Source organism: Aplidium turbinatum, chromosome 8, assembly GCF_918807975.1.
Source record: "Aplidium turbinatum chromosome 8, kaAplTurb1.1, whole genome shotgun sequence".
In the NCBI taxonomy this organism is placed as follows: Eukaryota; Metazoa; Chordata; class Ascidiacea; order Aplousobranchia; family Polyclinidae; genus Aplidium; species Aplidium turbinatum.
Genome location: NC_137479.1, coordinates 3,405,832 through 3,424,294, shown reverse-complemented (window position 1 = coordinate 3,424,294; position 18,463 = coordinate 3,405,832). Strand labels below are relative to the sequence as shown.

General features: G+C 38.9%; 1 protein-coding gene across 2 annotated transcripts in view; it reads right to left on the bottom strand.

Moving 5' to 3' along the window:
- Positions 1 to 200: 200 nt before the first annotated feature.
- The window catches only part of LOC145775589 (uncharacterized), a 32,187-nt gene continuing 13,924 nt past the window's right edge, over positions 201 to 18,463 (bottom strand). For both annotated transcript variants that reach the window (XM_082586902.1, XM_082586903.1), the window contains exons 7-10: positions 3,569 to 3,754; positions 1,449 to 1,620; positions 904 to 1,043; positions 201 to 707 (exon numbers count right to left, since the gene is read on the bottom strand). In XM_082586902.1, coding sequence (XP_082443028.1) covers positions 487 to 707; positions 904 to 1,043; positions 1,449 to 1,620; positions 3,569 to 3,754 — 719 coding nt within the window. In that variant the 3' untranslated portion in view covers positions 201 to 486. The remainder of the gene's footprint in view (positions 708 to 903; positions 1,044 to 1,448; positions 1,621 to 3,568; positions 3,755 to 18,463) is intronic.

The window sequence follows — 18,463 nt, the reverse complement described above, 5'->3', positions numbered from 1 at the left end:
AGGTGTTGGAATGTTTGGTATTGGCAAAACTCGCTCTTTTAATGCAGTTTCGTTTAAAATTACGCAAACTTTGTTTTAGAGACATAGAGACTGAAAGCATCATTCTCAATATCATGACGTCATATGCGTGCCAAAGGAGGGGTTGTAACCCCCAAAACCCCCCTCCCTAGGCTACGCCACTGGCTATACCAATGCGTGTTCAACGAGTGCTTTGACAACTTCCGACTTTCATCAATTTATTGACTGATCACGATACTAGAGCCGGGAAAGTTTGAGCATTGAAGACAAAGATAGTTATCATTGTAAAATTAAAACATTCTTGGAAGATTGAGGAAGATGTTATTGACAAAAAATGAAAAACAATTTTTCTCTGTTTTAGTTTGTCTTAAACAAGATTCAGGCAATGCAAAGTATTTACTGTTTAAAATTCATCAACAATTTTAATTTGTCGCTCAGCGCACTAGCACCGCTTCATGGACATAAATTTTAAGATTCGTCTTCTGCTCCGTTTGGCTTGAGCATCATCAAGCTTGCTTTGAGGGAGTAGTTGGATTCCCCGTGCCAAGTTCTCCATAAGATACCGAAACATTCTCCTCCACTGCAGTCCGTCAGGTTTGCCTCAGGGATGTATCTTCCGTTCAGATTGGCATCTGCGCATGCTCGGTACCACCACCCGCTGTGTTGAAGTTGAGCGCAGTTTTCAAAGGCTGAGAAGCAAAACCGCAATGTAGACAATTAAACTAGTTCCAAGTCAAGCAATTTAGTGAATTGCTGCAAAAGTATTTCGAGAGCTTCCATTACAGTCTACTATATAATTTATAACCGGTAGGTTAAAGTTGTTTTTTACAGATCGGATACATTTGAACCCACGTCATGGCGATGTCACAATTGAAAAAAACATACCGGCGCCTTCATACAAACAAGGACGGCAACTGTCGTTGTCGAGATCTTTTGTTCCGAAACGTGAGAGATAAAGATTCCTTGACCCATCATCTGATGTTCCCCTCATGGCGTCCCCAGCTGTCCCCTCGTATTGTCCAAACCTGCGCGTGGTGGCGATGTGCGTCAGTTAAACAATTTGCGTCAGATTGTGAGTTGGATTATTGTTTGTGACTTTGTGGACACTTAAGTTGTCGAATAACAAGTTTCTAATTTAGTTCAGCTGAGCTTCTCCGGAAAACCTAGTTAAAAAATTAGCAATTTATTTCTTGACTTTTACAGCAGACGTGCTTTATCAGACATGAAATACACGTTTCTTTCCATAGTCGTCCATAACACATCCTGGCCATAACAAAACAAACAATTAACGTTTATTGCATGAAGCAACATTAACGCAACATGCTTTTTCTTCACAAAAACAACTCACCAAATGTAACAGCAAAAGGCCGAAATCGACCGGTACTCAGGCTAACGTAAAAACCACACAACTTTATTCACAAGAAGCCTACCTTGCACTGTAGTAATCCCTCAAACTGCTTAACCGGAAGCCATCGTATTCAGCATACACTCTCTCATTATTCCAGTCCAGTAGGACGATGTGGAGCCGGTAAGAGTTCTGATTCGTCAGTTGGTGGATCTTTTCGTTGCCCAGCCAGAATTCTCCATCGAGATCTCCGAACCCTTGAAATAAACAAAGGAAGAAACATCTAATGTAGGAATGGTGAATGAAGAAAACTCCGTTCCCCACTCGTTGGACCAAAAGAGCATCACTCCTAGTCATAGAAGAGCCTTATAAGTGTATTTTTACAAGATTGTTTCATGACGTTTCTTGTCTTTGCTTTGCCACCTTGTTCATGCAGCTATCCGAAAACCTTTTATTGAGGTTTGTTTAATTTTTGTTACATAAATTTTGGCTTCTGGGATTAATTGTCATCAAAATGAAAAAAGATGTAATCTAATTTCAACAAACAAAACAAAGTAGCTTTAGCGAGTTTAACATGTTTTATTACAAAAAGATGTAGGCCTACAATAATTTAAAAAAATCAACTCAAATATTTTCTACACGTACATGCGTCATCATCAAGAATTACTTAAATCTGCAATATACATAAAATGAAAATTATAAGATAAATCTGACTATGCACTGCAACTGTAACGACACTCCGGACCGAAAAGCACAAACTGGACAAATGACACAAGTATGATTACGAGTAAATTATACTGTGTGTAAACTACAGGCACGTCACAAGCAATCAGAACACACACAAACGGAACGACGAGCCACAGGTGAATAACTGCCAATTGAGAGATGGATTATATCCAAAGCTTTATAATTCTAATAAATATTTTATAGCTCACTGCCGCCATCAAGCGCCACAAACTGCCCTCCGTTTGAGCAGAGAATCCTTCAACAAGATATATGAACCTGGTCACTGCTTCGTTGCGCAGATTATTGAAAAATATAACAACTAATTATACAGGCGTTTGGTATCTCAGCACTTATGTTAATTAAAAATGTGATTGCAACCAGCAAAAGTGCCATCACTAAAATCGAAAGTATATTTCAAAGTGGACGAGAGAACAAGGATGATCGCTGAGGATTATGTTGATGGAATGTCCATCTCCACACCTTGGTGCTTTTGTGGTCAATCGTTGCCAAATGTGAATCATGGAAATGAAGAAAAGTACTAAATCGTGATTTAAAAAATGGAAACACCTTGCTGTTGGATGACATATTACACAAGCAAGTTTTGAACCACATCTCCCGTTGTGGTTCATAACCATCAAGTATTTCGATGCTTTTGAGGCAAGTGCAAGAATAAAAATGTTAGCCTACCCAGACAGCAAAACCCGTCATTTTTACATTAATTCAACTTCTGCAGACGTTCAATCAATGTAAAGATGACGATTTTTTCTGTCTGGGTACGTTGTCTTTTAACCAATCAGTTGTGGTATACCACCCACTCCCATAAATAGGCAGGCCTAACCCCAGTTCAAGGTTGCTAGTTTGGCTATTTTGAACCTGGAAACTCTAAAGTATGCCAAGTAGCCTACAAAGATTGTAGTTGTAAAAGTCAAAGTCCCAACCGAAGTGTGGAACTTCGTCTACTTGATGATATTTGGAATGATAGTAAAAGAGCCATTGAAACTGCCTTAAGCTTCCACGATATGTGGTGCGTGTTGTGCAAATGCGACTACACAGATGTAGCGTATGAACATGTGCGTTTGATTGCGTTTCACTGAGAGAGGCATAGCTGTAGAAAATGGGGAGCAGGGGGAGCGCTCCCCCATTGAAAAATAATCGTCGCGAATTTGTGCAAAAATCACGAGTTTACAAAGCTTACATAATTGTTATAATTTATGAAATACAGTGATATTTTCCAATGAAAAATGTATTATATATTTTGCAAACTATTGTTGAAAAAACTGGCACCTCTTTTGTTTAACGCACTCTACTCTGGAAAGGTAGCTTAGCACTCCGTACTTCTAGAAATCTAAGGGTTCATTATTGGTTGTAAATCAAAATATGTGCCAAGCACCACTTTTTCATATCCATTCCATAGGGCCTATGTTGAGGACTAAGGGGGGGGGGTAGTTGCAACGGTCTTTTGGTTGTTCTCTGTCTAACCTGTTTTGTAGTCGTCCCAAGATCTATCGAAGTCCACTGACCCATCTCTGCGTCTCTGCATCACGGCCCACCCCCCTCCGTAGTAGTTCTGGTCACAGTACACGTCAAATGCTTCTTGAGACTGCCACGGATGGATACGATATACTCCAGATGTGGCAAATCCCATTTGCAAGAGCTCCTGACAGTCTGAAAATAAAATAAAAATTTTATAATAAAACAACAACCAAGTGGGAGCACAATGCCTAATGGTATTATTTATAAAACTGTCTGTTGCGTAACAATGACGCAAACGTTACGTGGGTCTACCTGGTCCAGCGGTCGGCAACCTGCGGCTCTGGAGCCGCATGTGGCTCTTTTATCTCTGCGTTCTGGTTCACGTGATACTTTTTTGTACTAGTTCGTGTCACAAATAAACCATTGTGGTGCAATAATTGTGGTGACCATGAACCGATTAGTTGTGTTTCCCAGTCATGTTAAGAGTTGGCAGCTGTTGGAATGGTAACTACAAATCAGTTCTACATAATGCGGCCGAATAACTCGAACAAAAGGCTTTCCTGTAAGCATTAGTTTTTTGTTGTAAGCAGTCAATTAGATGGTGCGGCCCAGAGCAGGTTTTAGTTTGATGGAGACGAGACCAAATGGCTCTTTCAATGCTAAAGGTTGCCGACCCGTGCCTAGTCAAACACCTTCAGCATGACCAAGTAAAGATGCGACAGCCTGGTGTTATGCGGCGATACACCTCAGTCTTGCGCTTGGGTTCACAATCATAAGACTGTGCCAGTACCGATATGAGCATAACACAATCAAACAAAGGAGGGTGGCTTAATGTGGTTTTGGATGCAATTCCTGATGCATGGTGCCTGAAAGTATTATTGCCGCTAGAAGGAGCATCAAGCGCATAGTTGTGCTCACTTAGGTCAGTGGATTATGAGTAAATTCACAGTGTTTGCTGATTTTTTTCCACGTAAGCTTTCCACACCAAAGAAATATCATTGCATCAAAACAGACATTAAAATTAAAAAAAAAACATATTTTTGTAATTCGCGCTGTCGTTACAACTCATTCCAAAAGCAACAAGCTTCGAATCTTCGCTGAAAATTCAAGCAGTGTGGCGCACACATGTTTAGATTTGCCATTGCTGTGAATGCAATGATGATGGCTATACTGTCCTTTATAGCCTTCCACAATGAATAATAGAATAACAAAACGATGGGTATTAGTCAATGAAATATATAATGCATGAATATGACATTTCAAGCAAACTAGCGCAGTACAACTTTGGTAAAGAGCTAATTTTCTTGGTCCATAACAAATAAACTTTTATCTGTTTTCTGGTACAGTTATTTGGAACTATTGGATAAAAGTCATTTTTGATCCTTATGTCTATTGTCTATCTAAACAAAATATATCAACACTGCCATCAGAATTGGGCCGTTAAAAATCGAGCAGCCTATGTATGTCGTCTGACCCCACATCCATGTGTTTCTCTGCTGCACCAACATTGCAACAACTCAGTCACCGCTTCGTTTGACGTCATTGTCTCGCTTCAATGAGCACAAAAATAAAAATTATTCAGTTTATTCGACAGGTTGTTGCGAGCCTTACAATGCTTATACGTTGATGTGATAATGAAACTAGCCTGTTGACCAATCTTGACCTTCAACCAATCTCATGTTGAATCAACGTGTTTATTTATTGCATTAACATTTCTTGGCACTCAACAAACATTCTTCGTCATTTACTACTTGTCAGAATGTCGTAACTAGATCTTTCCAAGAAATCGACCCATCGAATTCTTTGAGGCACACCACTCTGTTGGTCACAGCTGTTGTTGTTGAGCAAATCCATTGTTTCGTTGCAGTTTTTTTGCAGCTGCGTTGATTGGTCGAAATAGGTTTCCGGATAGGAGATTGGAAGCAAGCAGACAGTCACGACAATACATGGCTTTGTCTACTTTGTGACGTCACAATCTTCAATTTCAGGAAACGGCTTGGCAAAAGCGTTCGTCTGTTCTACATCTAAAATCAACCAAAAGTGAGTTCAACAAGTTTTGAAAAGTTGCATCAACTGACGCCTTTTTGGAGATTCACAAAAAGAGACATAGCTTTGAGTTGTAGGTGATTTTCATCTATCGTGAAATGTCCATCATCCGCTGAGCATCCTTCAACACCTGCGGACGTTGAATCAATGTAAAAATGACGGATTTTGGTTTCTGGGTATCTTTTATAGTACGGTGCATGGGCAGATATGCCATAGGTCAGGCATGGCCAAATGGCGGATCGCGATCCGGTTCCGGATCTTTTCAACTTTTTTTGTGGATCTTTCAAGTTGGCTCTGAAAAAAACTTCAAAGTATTTATTTTAAAAATTGCTAATTTTTTTTACTTTTTTTTTAAATATTCATCTTCATGAACTCGTAAAAGTCGCTGTAAGTAACAGGAAACCACGTTTCGATAGTATTGTAAAATCAAAGCCCACTCATCATTTTTCTCTCTAATACCAGACCTGTTCATTACAGCACACTCATTCACTGATTTTTAATCAAATTATGTATATATCGTATCTTGACGCCTTGTTTTAGATGTACCCAAATAATTCCATCTTTTTTGTATGATACAAAAGGAAAAATGCACATCTTCAGCCAGTGGCGTAGCCAAAGGGGGGTTTTGGGGGTTACAACCCCCCCCCTTTGGCACGCGTGTGACGTCACGAATCACGATATTGAGAATGATGCTTTCAGTTTCTATGTCTCTAAAACAAAGTTTGCCTAATTTTACACGAAACTGCATTAAAAGAGCGAGTTTTGCCAATACCAAACATTCGAATATCTCAGCCAGGAATTAGCAACAAGAAAACATAGAGACTTAGCTTTATTACCGAAAAATGCCCAAGAAAACATGATCTTATCCTTTTGCTATGCCACCGGACAGCACTATGTTACAGGAATATTTATACCCACATTTTTGTTGAAAATGCTCTCAGAATGCACCGAATTTAAAGTAAAAAAGTAAAGGAGTGTCCCATACTTGATTCAAGTGTCGGGTATGAGAAGATAAGGTTCTCATTGTACTAAGCCTTCGGCACTAAGGAGAGCAGGGTGGCCAGTTCCTTTCTCTCGGCCGCCTTTACTTCAGCAACTACGCCCACCCAATTTATTACACCCTGGGTAGAGGTGAGCGGTGTTTTCAACAACCAGCTGAAGCCGGGAGTCGAACCAGGTTTGCATAATTGGAAAGCCAACGCCTTATCCGTTGCGCCATCCCACCAGCCGAATTTAAAGTAATTTTTAAAAATTTTCTTGGGAGGCCCCCAGACCCCCCGCCGCTGGGTGTCGTCTTCAGCTCATTGTGGATCACTAAGTTCTCAGATTTGCCGGTAGTGGATCATGGCCAAAATTATTTGGCCATCCCTGCCATAGGTAGTCTATTACTTATATTTATTCAGTGAAGCAACCCAATATGTTGCAAGTAATTGTGATGTAACAAAGCACGTGAGCAAACGAAAGGATGGAGTCTGGATAGTGTCAGTCACGCATTTAATTATGACTCCTTCAAATATCGACAAATCACCACTGAATCTTTTCTCTCACTCTCCCTGCGCGGTGCCAATGATGAAGATTTCTTTTTTAGGTTTTGTGCCGACTCCTTTGAAAACGTGCTCTTAACAAAGTCCCATCCAGCGCTCAGTGTTTTTGTTTTTGTGAACTTTACAAGTTCTGGGAAAGAAAGCGTTTGTCTTCCCACCATCCCACAAGCCTTGTTTGTTGTTTGTGAGTTTATTCTGATCTTATCAGAACGCCTTTCTAATTTAACAATTCGTAGAAGTTACTAGAGGACTTTAAGGTCTTTGAAAACGTATAGAGAGCTCTTGAATAGTTAGGGACCATGACGCCGTGAGAGACTACCCTCTTACCCTATGACGTTATGATGATAAGCGCCCCAAGTGGTGAGTCAGAAAAGATTATTATTCGCGTCAAGACGCGATGTAAGCCGATGCTTCGATTCGGTTGAGTGATTCCAACTTTTGAAAAAACGACCCAGACAGCAAAATCCGTTACAGACGTTGAATCAATGCAAAAAGGAGAAATTTTGCTGTCTGGGGAAGCAATAAAAGGTTGCGAGCTCAAGCCCTAAATTTTCTGCGCCAATCCAATGTCGTGGAATGTTCACTTGACATTGGAATCGCAGCAGAGAGCGACCCAGAGAAAGCTGCACATTCGTGATATATTTGCTTTGACTCTACCAAGTTCGGTGTGAAATTGACAGAACAATTTGTACAAAGTGTAGACTTCCCCATCTTTAGGTGGGGAAGTCTCAGTCCGACACCTCTACCTGACGTCACCCGATCTAAATTGACTGAAACGAAATCTACAGTATTTATTTGATCAAACATTTAGTTTTTAGCAAGTGGCATCTGTAGATTGCAAGTTTCATCCATTTAGTGGAGAAGATATTAGAGTCAACTGTCTTGAAGAAAAATATTAGAAAAAAAATCTTAAAATATAAAACTATCGATTTTTTTGACCAAAAATACGCGAAATCCTGGAAATTCTGAGTTTTGTGAAACGTTTTGTTCAAAGCCACAATCTTACATCAGTGATTTTAGACGTGCGGACAGGTGGTATGACCTGTCGTTGCATGGCGGAGTGGTCTATCGATTTCTTTGACTTGAGGGAATCGATAATGCGCCCAAAAAGGGAAATACTGTAGCACCCACCCTTTCAACACAGCGCTCCATGGCATCACAAACGATGCGACAAAATGTGGCAGCAAAGAGATCACAGGAAGCTTGCTAGTGTTGCCAATCTTTAATTTTGCTAATACTATGCTGTTTTCATTTAATTGTTGTCACTACCGGATATCAGCTTTTTCTTTTATAACGTATTTAAAATGAGGTTAAACTATTACCCGACTTATCTTTACTTTGTTATGCAGGAAAGAACACAGTCCCGCTTGGAATCAAATCCAGATCTACCCAATAGTAATATCTCTAAGAGTGAACTGCTGGTCTCTGTGACTTACAATCACAAACAATCGTTTGTCAGCGCATCATTGTTTAAAAATGAAAGCAACTGCTTCTTAAATAAATCATCAGGTTAACAGCAATGAAATATTTCCGTCCATGGGAAAGCAGCGCACTCTGCTATTAAAATCAAGGTCGATCTAATGATATCCTGCGGTGTAAGTGCGACAACATTGATACAACATGCAATGGTTGAAACGACGTTTGTTGACAACAGGCGTCTGCTCATGCACAAACTATTGCCTCTGCAAGACTCCTTGGGACTGTTTACTGGTGTCACATTAAACTTTCGCTTTTAATTAGTTTGACATATGAGCAAGTTGGAAAATCCAAACCTGTGCACAAAGTTGGTGGAATGTGTTGTGCTGGTATAAACAAAGGAAGCTTGTTTGCTTTAAGAATTTTAACTTAACAAAACTTTAATTTAACAAAATTTAATTATATAAAATACACCATTGAATGAAGGTTAAAGCCTGACTTCAATCTTCTACAGCTGTAATTTTTTGTCTTGCTGAAAACAAACCAAATACTTTGAATTTCGAAACGAAATCAAGAATTAGTATGAAACAAAGTAAAACATGTTTGTTAAGACGAGAAACCCTGTCATTTGTTTTATACGATATGTTAGCCTTGCGCTTTCCCCCATCTTCTAACCAGCAAATTAGTCCTATTCTTTATGATGATAATTTATTCCTGTAGAATTTATGAACAGACTAAAGCCAGTGGCAGTCATGTTTAAAGAGGGATTATAAAACTAAGTGGAGAAGCTGCAGTTGCTGAACGATTAGCCAGTGGCTCGCCTGCTTTTTAGCTAATATCCAAGTTTGTCACGTTTTTACAATGTTAAATAATGTTGAATCGCCACAAGCACACACCTCTGCGAAACCACAAGACAGCAAACGCGTGAGATTTGCGGACAAACCGCAGAAAGAGCTGACACTGACAACTCTCATGTCTCATCGTGCATTACGATGCAGCAGCGATTGGCAGCGACAGCGATCTGATGCTAAACTGTGAAATTGTTGTTATTCATCGAAGCTACAACGATAGAATATTACGATTACTGAGTGTAAATGGATTGAGATGTGACAAGCAATCAAACAGATCGAGGTCAATTATTTTCGCCATAATTTAAAATCATCATACAAAAGATAAGCACGTGGCATCGCTTTGTCAAACAAAAGTGTTGAACTGTCTTATTCGCATCAGTGGCTCACGGTACAAAAGATTGACACGGTGAGAGAGTACAAACAAACATAGCCAGGTCGAAGACTTTAAGAAACCGGCCTGCCACACCCCGCGGCGGCGGGGAGCGGCGTGATTTATGGGGTGACGATGCACCCGGAGGGTTAAGTCCACCAGCTTAGGTCGCGAGGGCCAGGCTGGGGAGTCGAGGTACCTTGCTAAGCTTCCTCTGAATCTCGGAGAATGTATGAACAAGCTAGTTTGATCAACTTATTCTGCTATACAGAAGTCGTAGGACATTTACGTGTAAGGTTTGTGGTGTGCTTCTACTTCGTTGGAATCGATTTTCCTTCACTTCAAATAGTTGGTAAGAACGAATTTTTCATGTTGTAAAATGCCTTGCTGCAAAACGGTGACAAACTCGTCTTGGTTGCCAAGATTCTAGCTCACAAATGTTGTGAAGTTAATTTGTTTCCCAGGTAAGCGACTAGTCAGCGAACCCGCAGGTAGGAGGTATTCGGAAATATCAGATCAGCAAATTTACTGACATGATAACAAATCAAACCATAAACGTGACAACTTGACTAAACGTGGATAAACCTTAAAATTAATAAACATAAAATATTTGAAGCAATTAAAGTTCGACATTGAGAGATTTACAATGACGTCATAGTAAATAACAAGGTAACTAGAAGTAGAAGACCTAATAAAACATGTAATTTACACAATGAGTAAGTTTTGTTCTCTGTAATCAATCAACAATATTTCTTTCTTCTAGCTGCTGACACAGTTAAAAAGATAGAAATATTTTTTGGTTTGTTCAAAATTGTTCCTACTTTTTGTTTATTTCAAACATGAAGCCCATGTTCCAATTTTAGTTGATTTTTGTATGATTATCTGAAGCCAAATTTATTTGACCGAAATGGAATACATTTTTGAAACTGGCCGAGCTGCCACAAAGAGGTTTTGTGTTGGACTGTTGGAACAATTCAAGAAGTTTATAGCCAGGCAGCAAAATTCATGATTTTTACATTGATTCACAATCTGTTGGAGTAGAATAAATTTAGATTTTTGTAACATTTTTGTGTTTTTTTTTAGCCTTGATTCTAAGTCAGTTGTATCAAGTTAGCCAGGATTGAAAGAAACTGAAACTACCGTAATTTGGATTTTTTGTAGAATATCGTCGGGTTCATCAATAAACAAGTTTGAAGAGGAAAGAATAATTATTAAAACGCTGCCAGTAGCCAACTTTCTTTCAACTACTTTCTCATGTAAGTTGCTTGTTCTTTTCCTGCTTTTGTTTTCAGTCGCTTTGATTGAGCTGTATATTGTTAGTTGTTACCTTCAATTGAGTTGGCATGGCCGCTGAAGTCCCCGTGTGGTGTTACATTAGTGTCTGTACATTCTACCACATTCAGCAATACCTTAGGCTTACTGCAATAAACATGTAGTTTTTTTCCTTTTCTGACGCTCAGTATCTGAATGTCGGCTGCATTGCGGAGTGGTGAGAACCCTGGACCGACGTTCGAAAGGGCGCGGGTTCGACACCGCTCAAGAGCGTGCGGCTGTGTCTTTGATAAGACACCTAAAGGCATGCCTGAAGGTGGACACGAATATTGACTTCCTTGCCTTCTCGTCCACTTAATCTAAATCTTCAATCACCGGGCGTAAGCCTAAATACGGCAAACTAAGCATCTTATTAGCCCATGCGAATGAGCAAAGGTTGCTGGTTATTGGTAGAAGGTAGATTAGATACAAATTTATTGCATTTGTGTTAAAGATGTTTGCTGACTCAGCAAAACTTCGAAATTATAGCAGAATTTAAGGAGTAAGAAATATGTAACTCCAACTCAAAAGCAGACCAACAAAATCACGCATCGTTGTTCAATGCACACAGTTCGATGGAGAATAGGATTAATAAGTATCTGTTTAAAATGCCTTCCCTGTTCAAAATGCCTTCTCTGTTGCTGGGATGATGTGCTCAGATTGTTATTTCACCACAAAATTGTCTTTTAAAAGCTGCAAGCTTTACTAAAACAATCCACACGCGAAAGAAATACTAAAAACGTTTCTTTGACGATTTAGATAAGTCGCCAACATGACAAAGCGGTTGGCTTACCTATGGGTGGATTATGGGTTGCTGAAGATGTGTAATGACCCCAAGTAACAGACCGCACAAATTTAGTTGAATTTGATTTCTTCTGAAAGCGCCACCAAGTGTTCAATGCCTTAGTGTCAAAGCCAAGTTTAATATTTTATAGATTTGACAAATTGAGATTCAAAATGGATTTTGAAAAACGTTAATTCTCTATAAAAAGAAACCGCGACGCATTGGTCACTACATGATATGGACCTACTTACATATTAGCAGCGTTTATTTCTAATTGTAAGGTTTGCTGCTTAAAAGTAAAATTGGAACATAGCGGCACAGAACGTGCAAAGCTTTTTAATGAGATCACAGATTTAACGACCGCACAGATGGATAAGGCTAAGCTGGATATGATCGCACCCATTGCTTTGGCTATTTTAATGCAACTCACTGTAGAATGGAGAAAGTATCCTTTGCCGCGAGAATGTTTCAACATGTTGCTTTGTGGTCGGCACTGTGACTCGGTTTGACAAAAAAAAATTTAAGAAGCAATTTGTTTTGACAAAATGCATAAACTTTCACGAAATCATGTTCGACGGTGAATCATTAGAAGATACCTGTCTACGTCATTGTGACGTCAATGGCTACATTTCAAGTAAATAACAGCAAGGGTCAAACCACCTTTTGTAAATATCATTAGATTTTTAAACGTTTTCAGAAGTGATTCAAAATTGTAGTTGGAGCAACTTTGGTGACCCGCAGCCTTCGAACGATGTTGAAACCAAATTTAAGTTTATGCGAATTTGGTCACTGACTAATTAATTCAGTTGCCATAAAAATACTGTCAATCAAATCGAGATGGACAGTTTCTGTAGGACTAACGTTATTGATGAACTTATCTTAAAGTATTTATGACAAACATATCGCTATGCTTTGTTGAAGCGCGGCAGGTCTTATAACCTCTGCAAGTCTGTGTCACATCTTGAACGTCCATTCAATTGCAAAATGAGGAGACCTAGGCTCCACACAGCAACAGACTTCAGGTGCCCTTAGTCGTTAGCTGACTGTGGCAGTTTAAACAGTTTTCTCTTACGCAAAACAAGCGCAAAATAATGGAATATTATCGGGATCATTCACTTATAGTTTACCGCCAGAAGATTTCTCAGCAGATCTAAGAAAGCAGCAGACATTAAATCAACGTCAAAAGAAGCACTTTAACTGGATGAGAAGGATGGCAATCCCATCATAGATGTTGAAACAATGTATTTTTAGAAAAAAGTTGCTTCAATAAAGAGATCATAACGTAATTGCGACTGAGGGCATTTTAAAATCATTGCTGTTGTCAAAACCGTCCAATACATCATAAAACGTGTCATAATGATAGCAGCTACTTTTGTCGCATCTTTAAACGATTGGTTGCTTCCAGCGTGTTGCATTGAACTGTTGGAATATTAATGAGTTCAATTTTATTAGCTCAAAGTCAGAGCGGAATCGACCAAACCTAAAACCTGGTCGGCGAGATGAAGTTAAATCAATGAATATTTAAGCGGAAGCATTTAATAAAATGGGCTGAAAAATATTTAAAAATGCGATTTATAATCGAACTATTGCAAGACAATGCGCACAAATCTATTTTAGTGGTTATGAAGTCATCATATTGCAAGGCACAGCGAGAAAAGCATTGGAAACATTAGGTTTCATCAGACAGCGCCAGTATTGATCTGAGACTGGATGATTGATAAGTATGACACGATACAGAATGGAATAAAACAGTTTGTTTTATGTTGCGTTGCTAAATCTATCAACCTGTATTCTATAAATCTTTCTATTCTAAAAGCCGTGAACTTGGAAAGAGACCAGAAAAATGAAGTTTTGGTTGTTTGAATTTTAATGCCGAGATAATGTCCGGAGAAATCAACAATTCTATTTATTTGTTAAAAAGCAAAAAGCTTCGTCGCGTAATTTTGAAAAATAAAAAAGTTTTATGAGAAACTCTAAAGGCAGCCATGTGACATCAAAGTTAAACTAATCAACAAAGAAAAGGAAAATATAAAAAATTGCTTCTAATCCAGGCCAGATCTGACAAATTCCGCTTTCCAATGGAAAAGCTTTCCTCTGCTTCATTTTATCTTTCATCCCATGAGATGGATACGCATGAAAACGTACATCGGGAAAGGATGATTGTAAATCCAGCAAAATAAATTAAAATAAGAATTAAAGCAAAACTTTTGGAGCGCCAATCATGACAATGGCCGACTCACCATTTAGATCCACCATTGTATTCAACGCCATGATCTGTTTGTATTCAATACTACAACCTGCAGGATACGATAATTGAATGAAAGATAGTTTTGGGCGTCGATTGTTTTGGAATTGGAAGAAACTTCAAAACAACTTTTTTCTCCCATCATGCCAAGCAACAATCGGCACTTGACGCTTTCGGAGAAAACGAGAACCCTAAGGCGGCTCACGAAAGGCGCTGGCAAGTTTAATGTCGCACAGTTGAGTTTTAATTAGTGAGCCAAGCGATAGAGGATGGTGCAGACGTGGAGACCTATGTCACGCTTGTCAAGCAACCTTCGTAGTGGCATGGCCACCTAAAGATACGGCCTGATTTGTCACATTTTGTAAAAATTTCCAGGTTTTTCTAACTTTGGGCGAACGTTTAAATAAATTTTTCTAAAAATTAAATTTTTAAGCTTTCTTTATTCTTTTCCCCAGATGACACAATAGGTTTTAACATCCTCACATGTTGAAAAACAAAGAAAATTTGATTTCGAAGATTTTAGTCAGACTGTTAATTTTCAATAACAGTCTAATTTTGCGTTTTTCAACTTACTTTTTCTCATTTGCTACTGCTTCCCCAAGGCAACAAAAAAGTTTTATGTCATTAGGAAACCGCAAAAAGTAAAAACATCTCAAAAAATGTCAGTCAAGCATTAGCAGTAGCTGTAATCAAAATCTGTAAAATGTGACAAATCAGGCCACATCTCCAGGTGGCCATGGTAGTGGCAATATTGAGAGCAGCTATTGTGAAAGTATAGAGAACAGTCAATGGCGTCTTATTGTGGTTTGGAATTTTGTATGCGCAAATTTCTCTGCTTAGTTTTGTATCGAAACCCAAATAACTTTGTTTTTTTTGTGCGTTTGAAACGATACGCTACACATGAGAAGTCCAGAAATCAAAAACGATGTAAAACTGCGCATGGTCTTGCGTCATGTTAGCATTTGTCAGTAATTCACTTTTATAAACTAAACTCTAATTGTCGTTTTCTTTATGTAATGATTGTTCGGCTATTTCTAATGAGGACACAACGTTGTGTTGTCTCGTTTGTTCATGTAGCCCACATATACTTTTTCTCATCAATGAAAAATGATAAAACCATCAAGAAAATGAAGTATCTTCTGACAGGTGTCAAACCCACAACCAGTGGCGTAGCCAAGGGGGGGGTTTTGGGGGTCACAACCCCCCCCCTTTGGCACGCGTGTGACGTCACGATATTGAGAATGATGCTTTCAGTCTAAAAAAAAATTGCCTAATTTTAAACAAAATTGCATTAAAAGAGCGGGTTTTGCCAATACCAAACATTCAACCATCTCAGCCAGAAATTAGCAACAAGAAAACATAGCGACTTAGCTTTATTTTCGAAAAATGCCGAAGAAAACATGATCTTTTCCTTTTGCTATGCTACCAGACAGCACCATTTTACAGGAATATTCATACCCACATTTTTGTTGAAAATGCTCTCAGAATGCACCAAATTCAAAGTAATTTTTCAAAATTTTCTGGGGGAGGCCCCCCAGACCCCCCGCCGCTGGGTGGTCAAAACCCCCCTTTCAAAATTCCTGGCTACGCTACTGCCCACAACAAATGCTTGATATGAACGACTCGGTTCCATGTCTTGTAAAAGGAAGGAATTTATTTTTACACGAGTCAGTTCAATCATAAACAGCTAAAAATCAATTTCGATCAGCTGGCAGCTAGATCATCTTCAGTTAGTAGATTCTATTTGAATAAGCTTAGATTCTATTTGAATAAGCTTAACCATAGATGTTTCACAGTTTTGCATGTCTGTGCTTCAACAATGTGAACTCTCTACCCAGAGCTTTACAAAAACATTTCATAAATTCTTCGTAAAAATCAAACTTCTCTTTACTCCGAAGCAAAATATCTAGAAAAGTGTATGAAGATAACAAACCGTGTCGCGATGACGTAATTTGGTTGGCTGTATCATGTCATCAACCGGGCGTTATGCATTAGCCCAGTGTTTTTCAACCTTTTTTGAGCCACGGAACACTTTATGCATTAAAATAATCTGACGGAATACTAAACGAAATTTTATAATGATACAATAAAATAAACAACACAACAACAATTCATTTACTTTTAGTTTTTGTCAGTGCGGTATCTGGGCCTGTTTGGATGATCACAAAGTTGATATTCGGGCAGAAGCTGCAGAAGACAAACGCGAAGCTGTTGTAATTTTGATTTTCGACCGGTGTTAAATTTGGAAAAGATTTCACTGTTCTACACTGAGAAATATGAAGAGTTACATGTAAAAAATGTCAATCTCAGTGTATTTTACTCACTCTGTGAAGCTTGTGCCTGTTTGGATAAACAAAAAGCTGATATCCTGGCAGGAATTGAAGAAAGACACACACGAAGCACTTCCTCAACAGCTTCTCAGTCGCTCTCTGTTTTTAGTTTTGATGGCAGTCAGGCTCGAGAAGCTCACCTCACACAGATATGTCGTGAAAAATGGGAGCAATGTCACAATAGCTTTGTTTGCCAGAATGGGAAACTTCTTGGCAGCAGCCAACCAAAGGTAGATCAGCAAAGCTTACATGATTACGCTATCAGTCACTACTGCAGCACGTACACTCGTCCATGATATATTATTTGCAGATAATAATTACTTTGTTTTCAAAAAATTGTTTAGACCAGTTAGGTAACTGACAATCATAAACGTTGTATCCACATCAAATGATCATTCGCGTCAAAATGTGGCCATCCACCACCTGTCCGGCTCTTCAGACAAACACGTCATAGATAGGCATTTGGTGACGTTTCACTTGACACTGGAGCTGATTCCAACTGAACGGCTGATTGGTTCCAACAGGTTCACTTACAGCTTGTTCAAAAAGTTCCAACTGTGACAGAGCATTATCTTACAATCACCTTCAGAATAGGAAGGGAAAAGTGCTGAGGTAGATCAAACGCTTTCGTTGATCAATATTTTGTGATGGTAATTCTAATGGATATTTTGTAATAGAAAATATTCCCAGCCAGCTAAGTACCAGTTCAGTGATCAAGTGGTTGGTGTGTTTGTGGTGCTGGCAGAAGCTAACTCCATCAGAACGGCCTTGTTCCAGATAACATTAGGAAACCTTAGTTCGAACCCAGGTCGTGTATCAAAGATTTTAGAAAGGGACCGAATATGTTCTTTTGTAAGTTAGTAAGGACAAGCCGGGGTAACAACGGGGTGATGTGATAGTGATACAAAATTGGAAACTATAGTCACTGAAAGACCTTTGTAGTTGTAAAGCGACAATAAATAAACAATACCAATATTATCATTGCATCAAACCGGAGACGCTGGCAATATATTAGCTGTTATAAAAATTAACCTTGGTTAGCGGAGTGGGTGGTGAAATAAGCGTCCCCCCTCTGAAGGCTTCACGATGATGCTCGACACGTTGGAAACGGAATGTTGTTGAAAATTTTACTTAAAATTGCGATGATAGAAAACAAGGTTTCGCTTTGAAATTCGATCTGATTCAAATCAATTTATTTGTTTGGCGGTCAGATTCGTCACTGGATTTTGAGTGACACGTCATAGGCTTAACGAAGCGAATTGAGAGGTTATAACAGTTCGCAGCTGTAGACTCGTGCTGAGCGCGGTTGTATTGTCTGCTGTCATGAGTTAGATTGTTTATGGTGGACAGAACATGACAAGCCCCTAGGTGATTTCGTCATAAGCCGAGTGTTAGTTTTATCAACATTGCTGAGTTGCTGGAATTTGTTTTCTTCTTCGACTAAGACGTCCTTGACTGAGAAAGCTTTAATGAGCCTCAATCCTAATATTTCTGTACATCCCACTGTCAAAATCAGTGCTACTGCTTGTCCAAGACTCCAAGCCATTTCTGGCACACGATCAGAAAGTGTAGCAGCCAATCTCAAAAGATCAATCTTTTCTTACAAAGCTCAAACTGCACATGGTTGTTGAATTGTAGGGGGGCAGCAGACGGTTGATTGTTTACTCTTTGTGATCTTTCTATCAGGCGATGAGTAAAATCGATGTAGTAGACTAACTTAGTAGATAAACAAAGTGTGATGGATTTACACAGGTGACCAAATTGAAACCTGTAGTGATGGCGCGTGCATTTAAAATTCTTAAATAGTGATGTAAATGGCCAAAAATATTTTTTCAAACTTGAAAATTTTTCAGCCGCTTTTTCTGACTAATTTTGCATTTTTTAAATGTAGAAGAAACCATTGCTCCATGTCTTGTTGAGCCTAATGGTTGTTATAAGAATTAAAGGTGTTTTATTTGTTTAAGACCTGAAATTATGAGAATAGGCAGCCACGGCGGTTGTAGA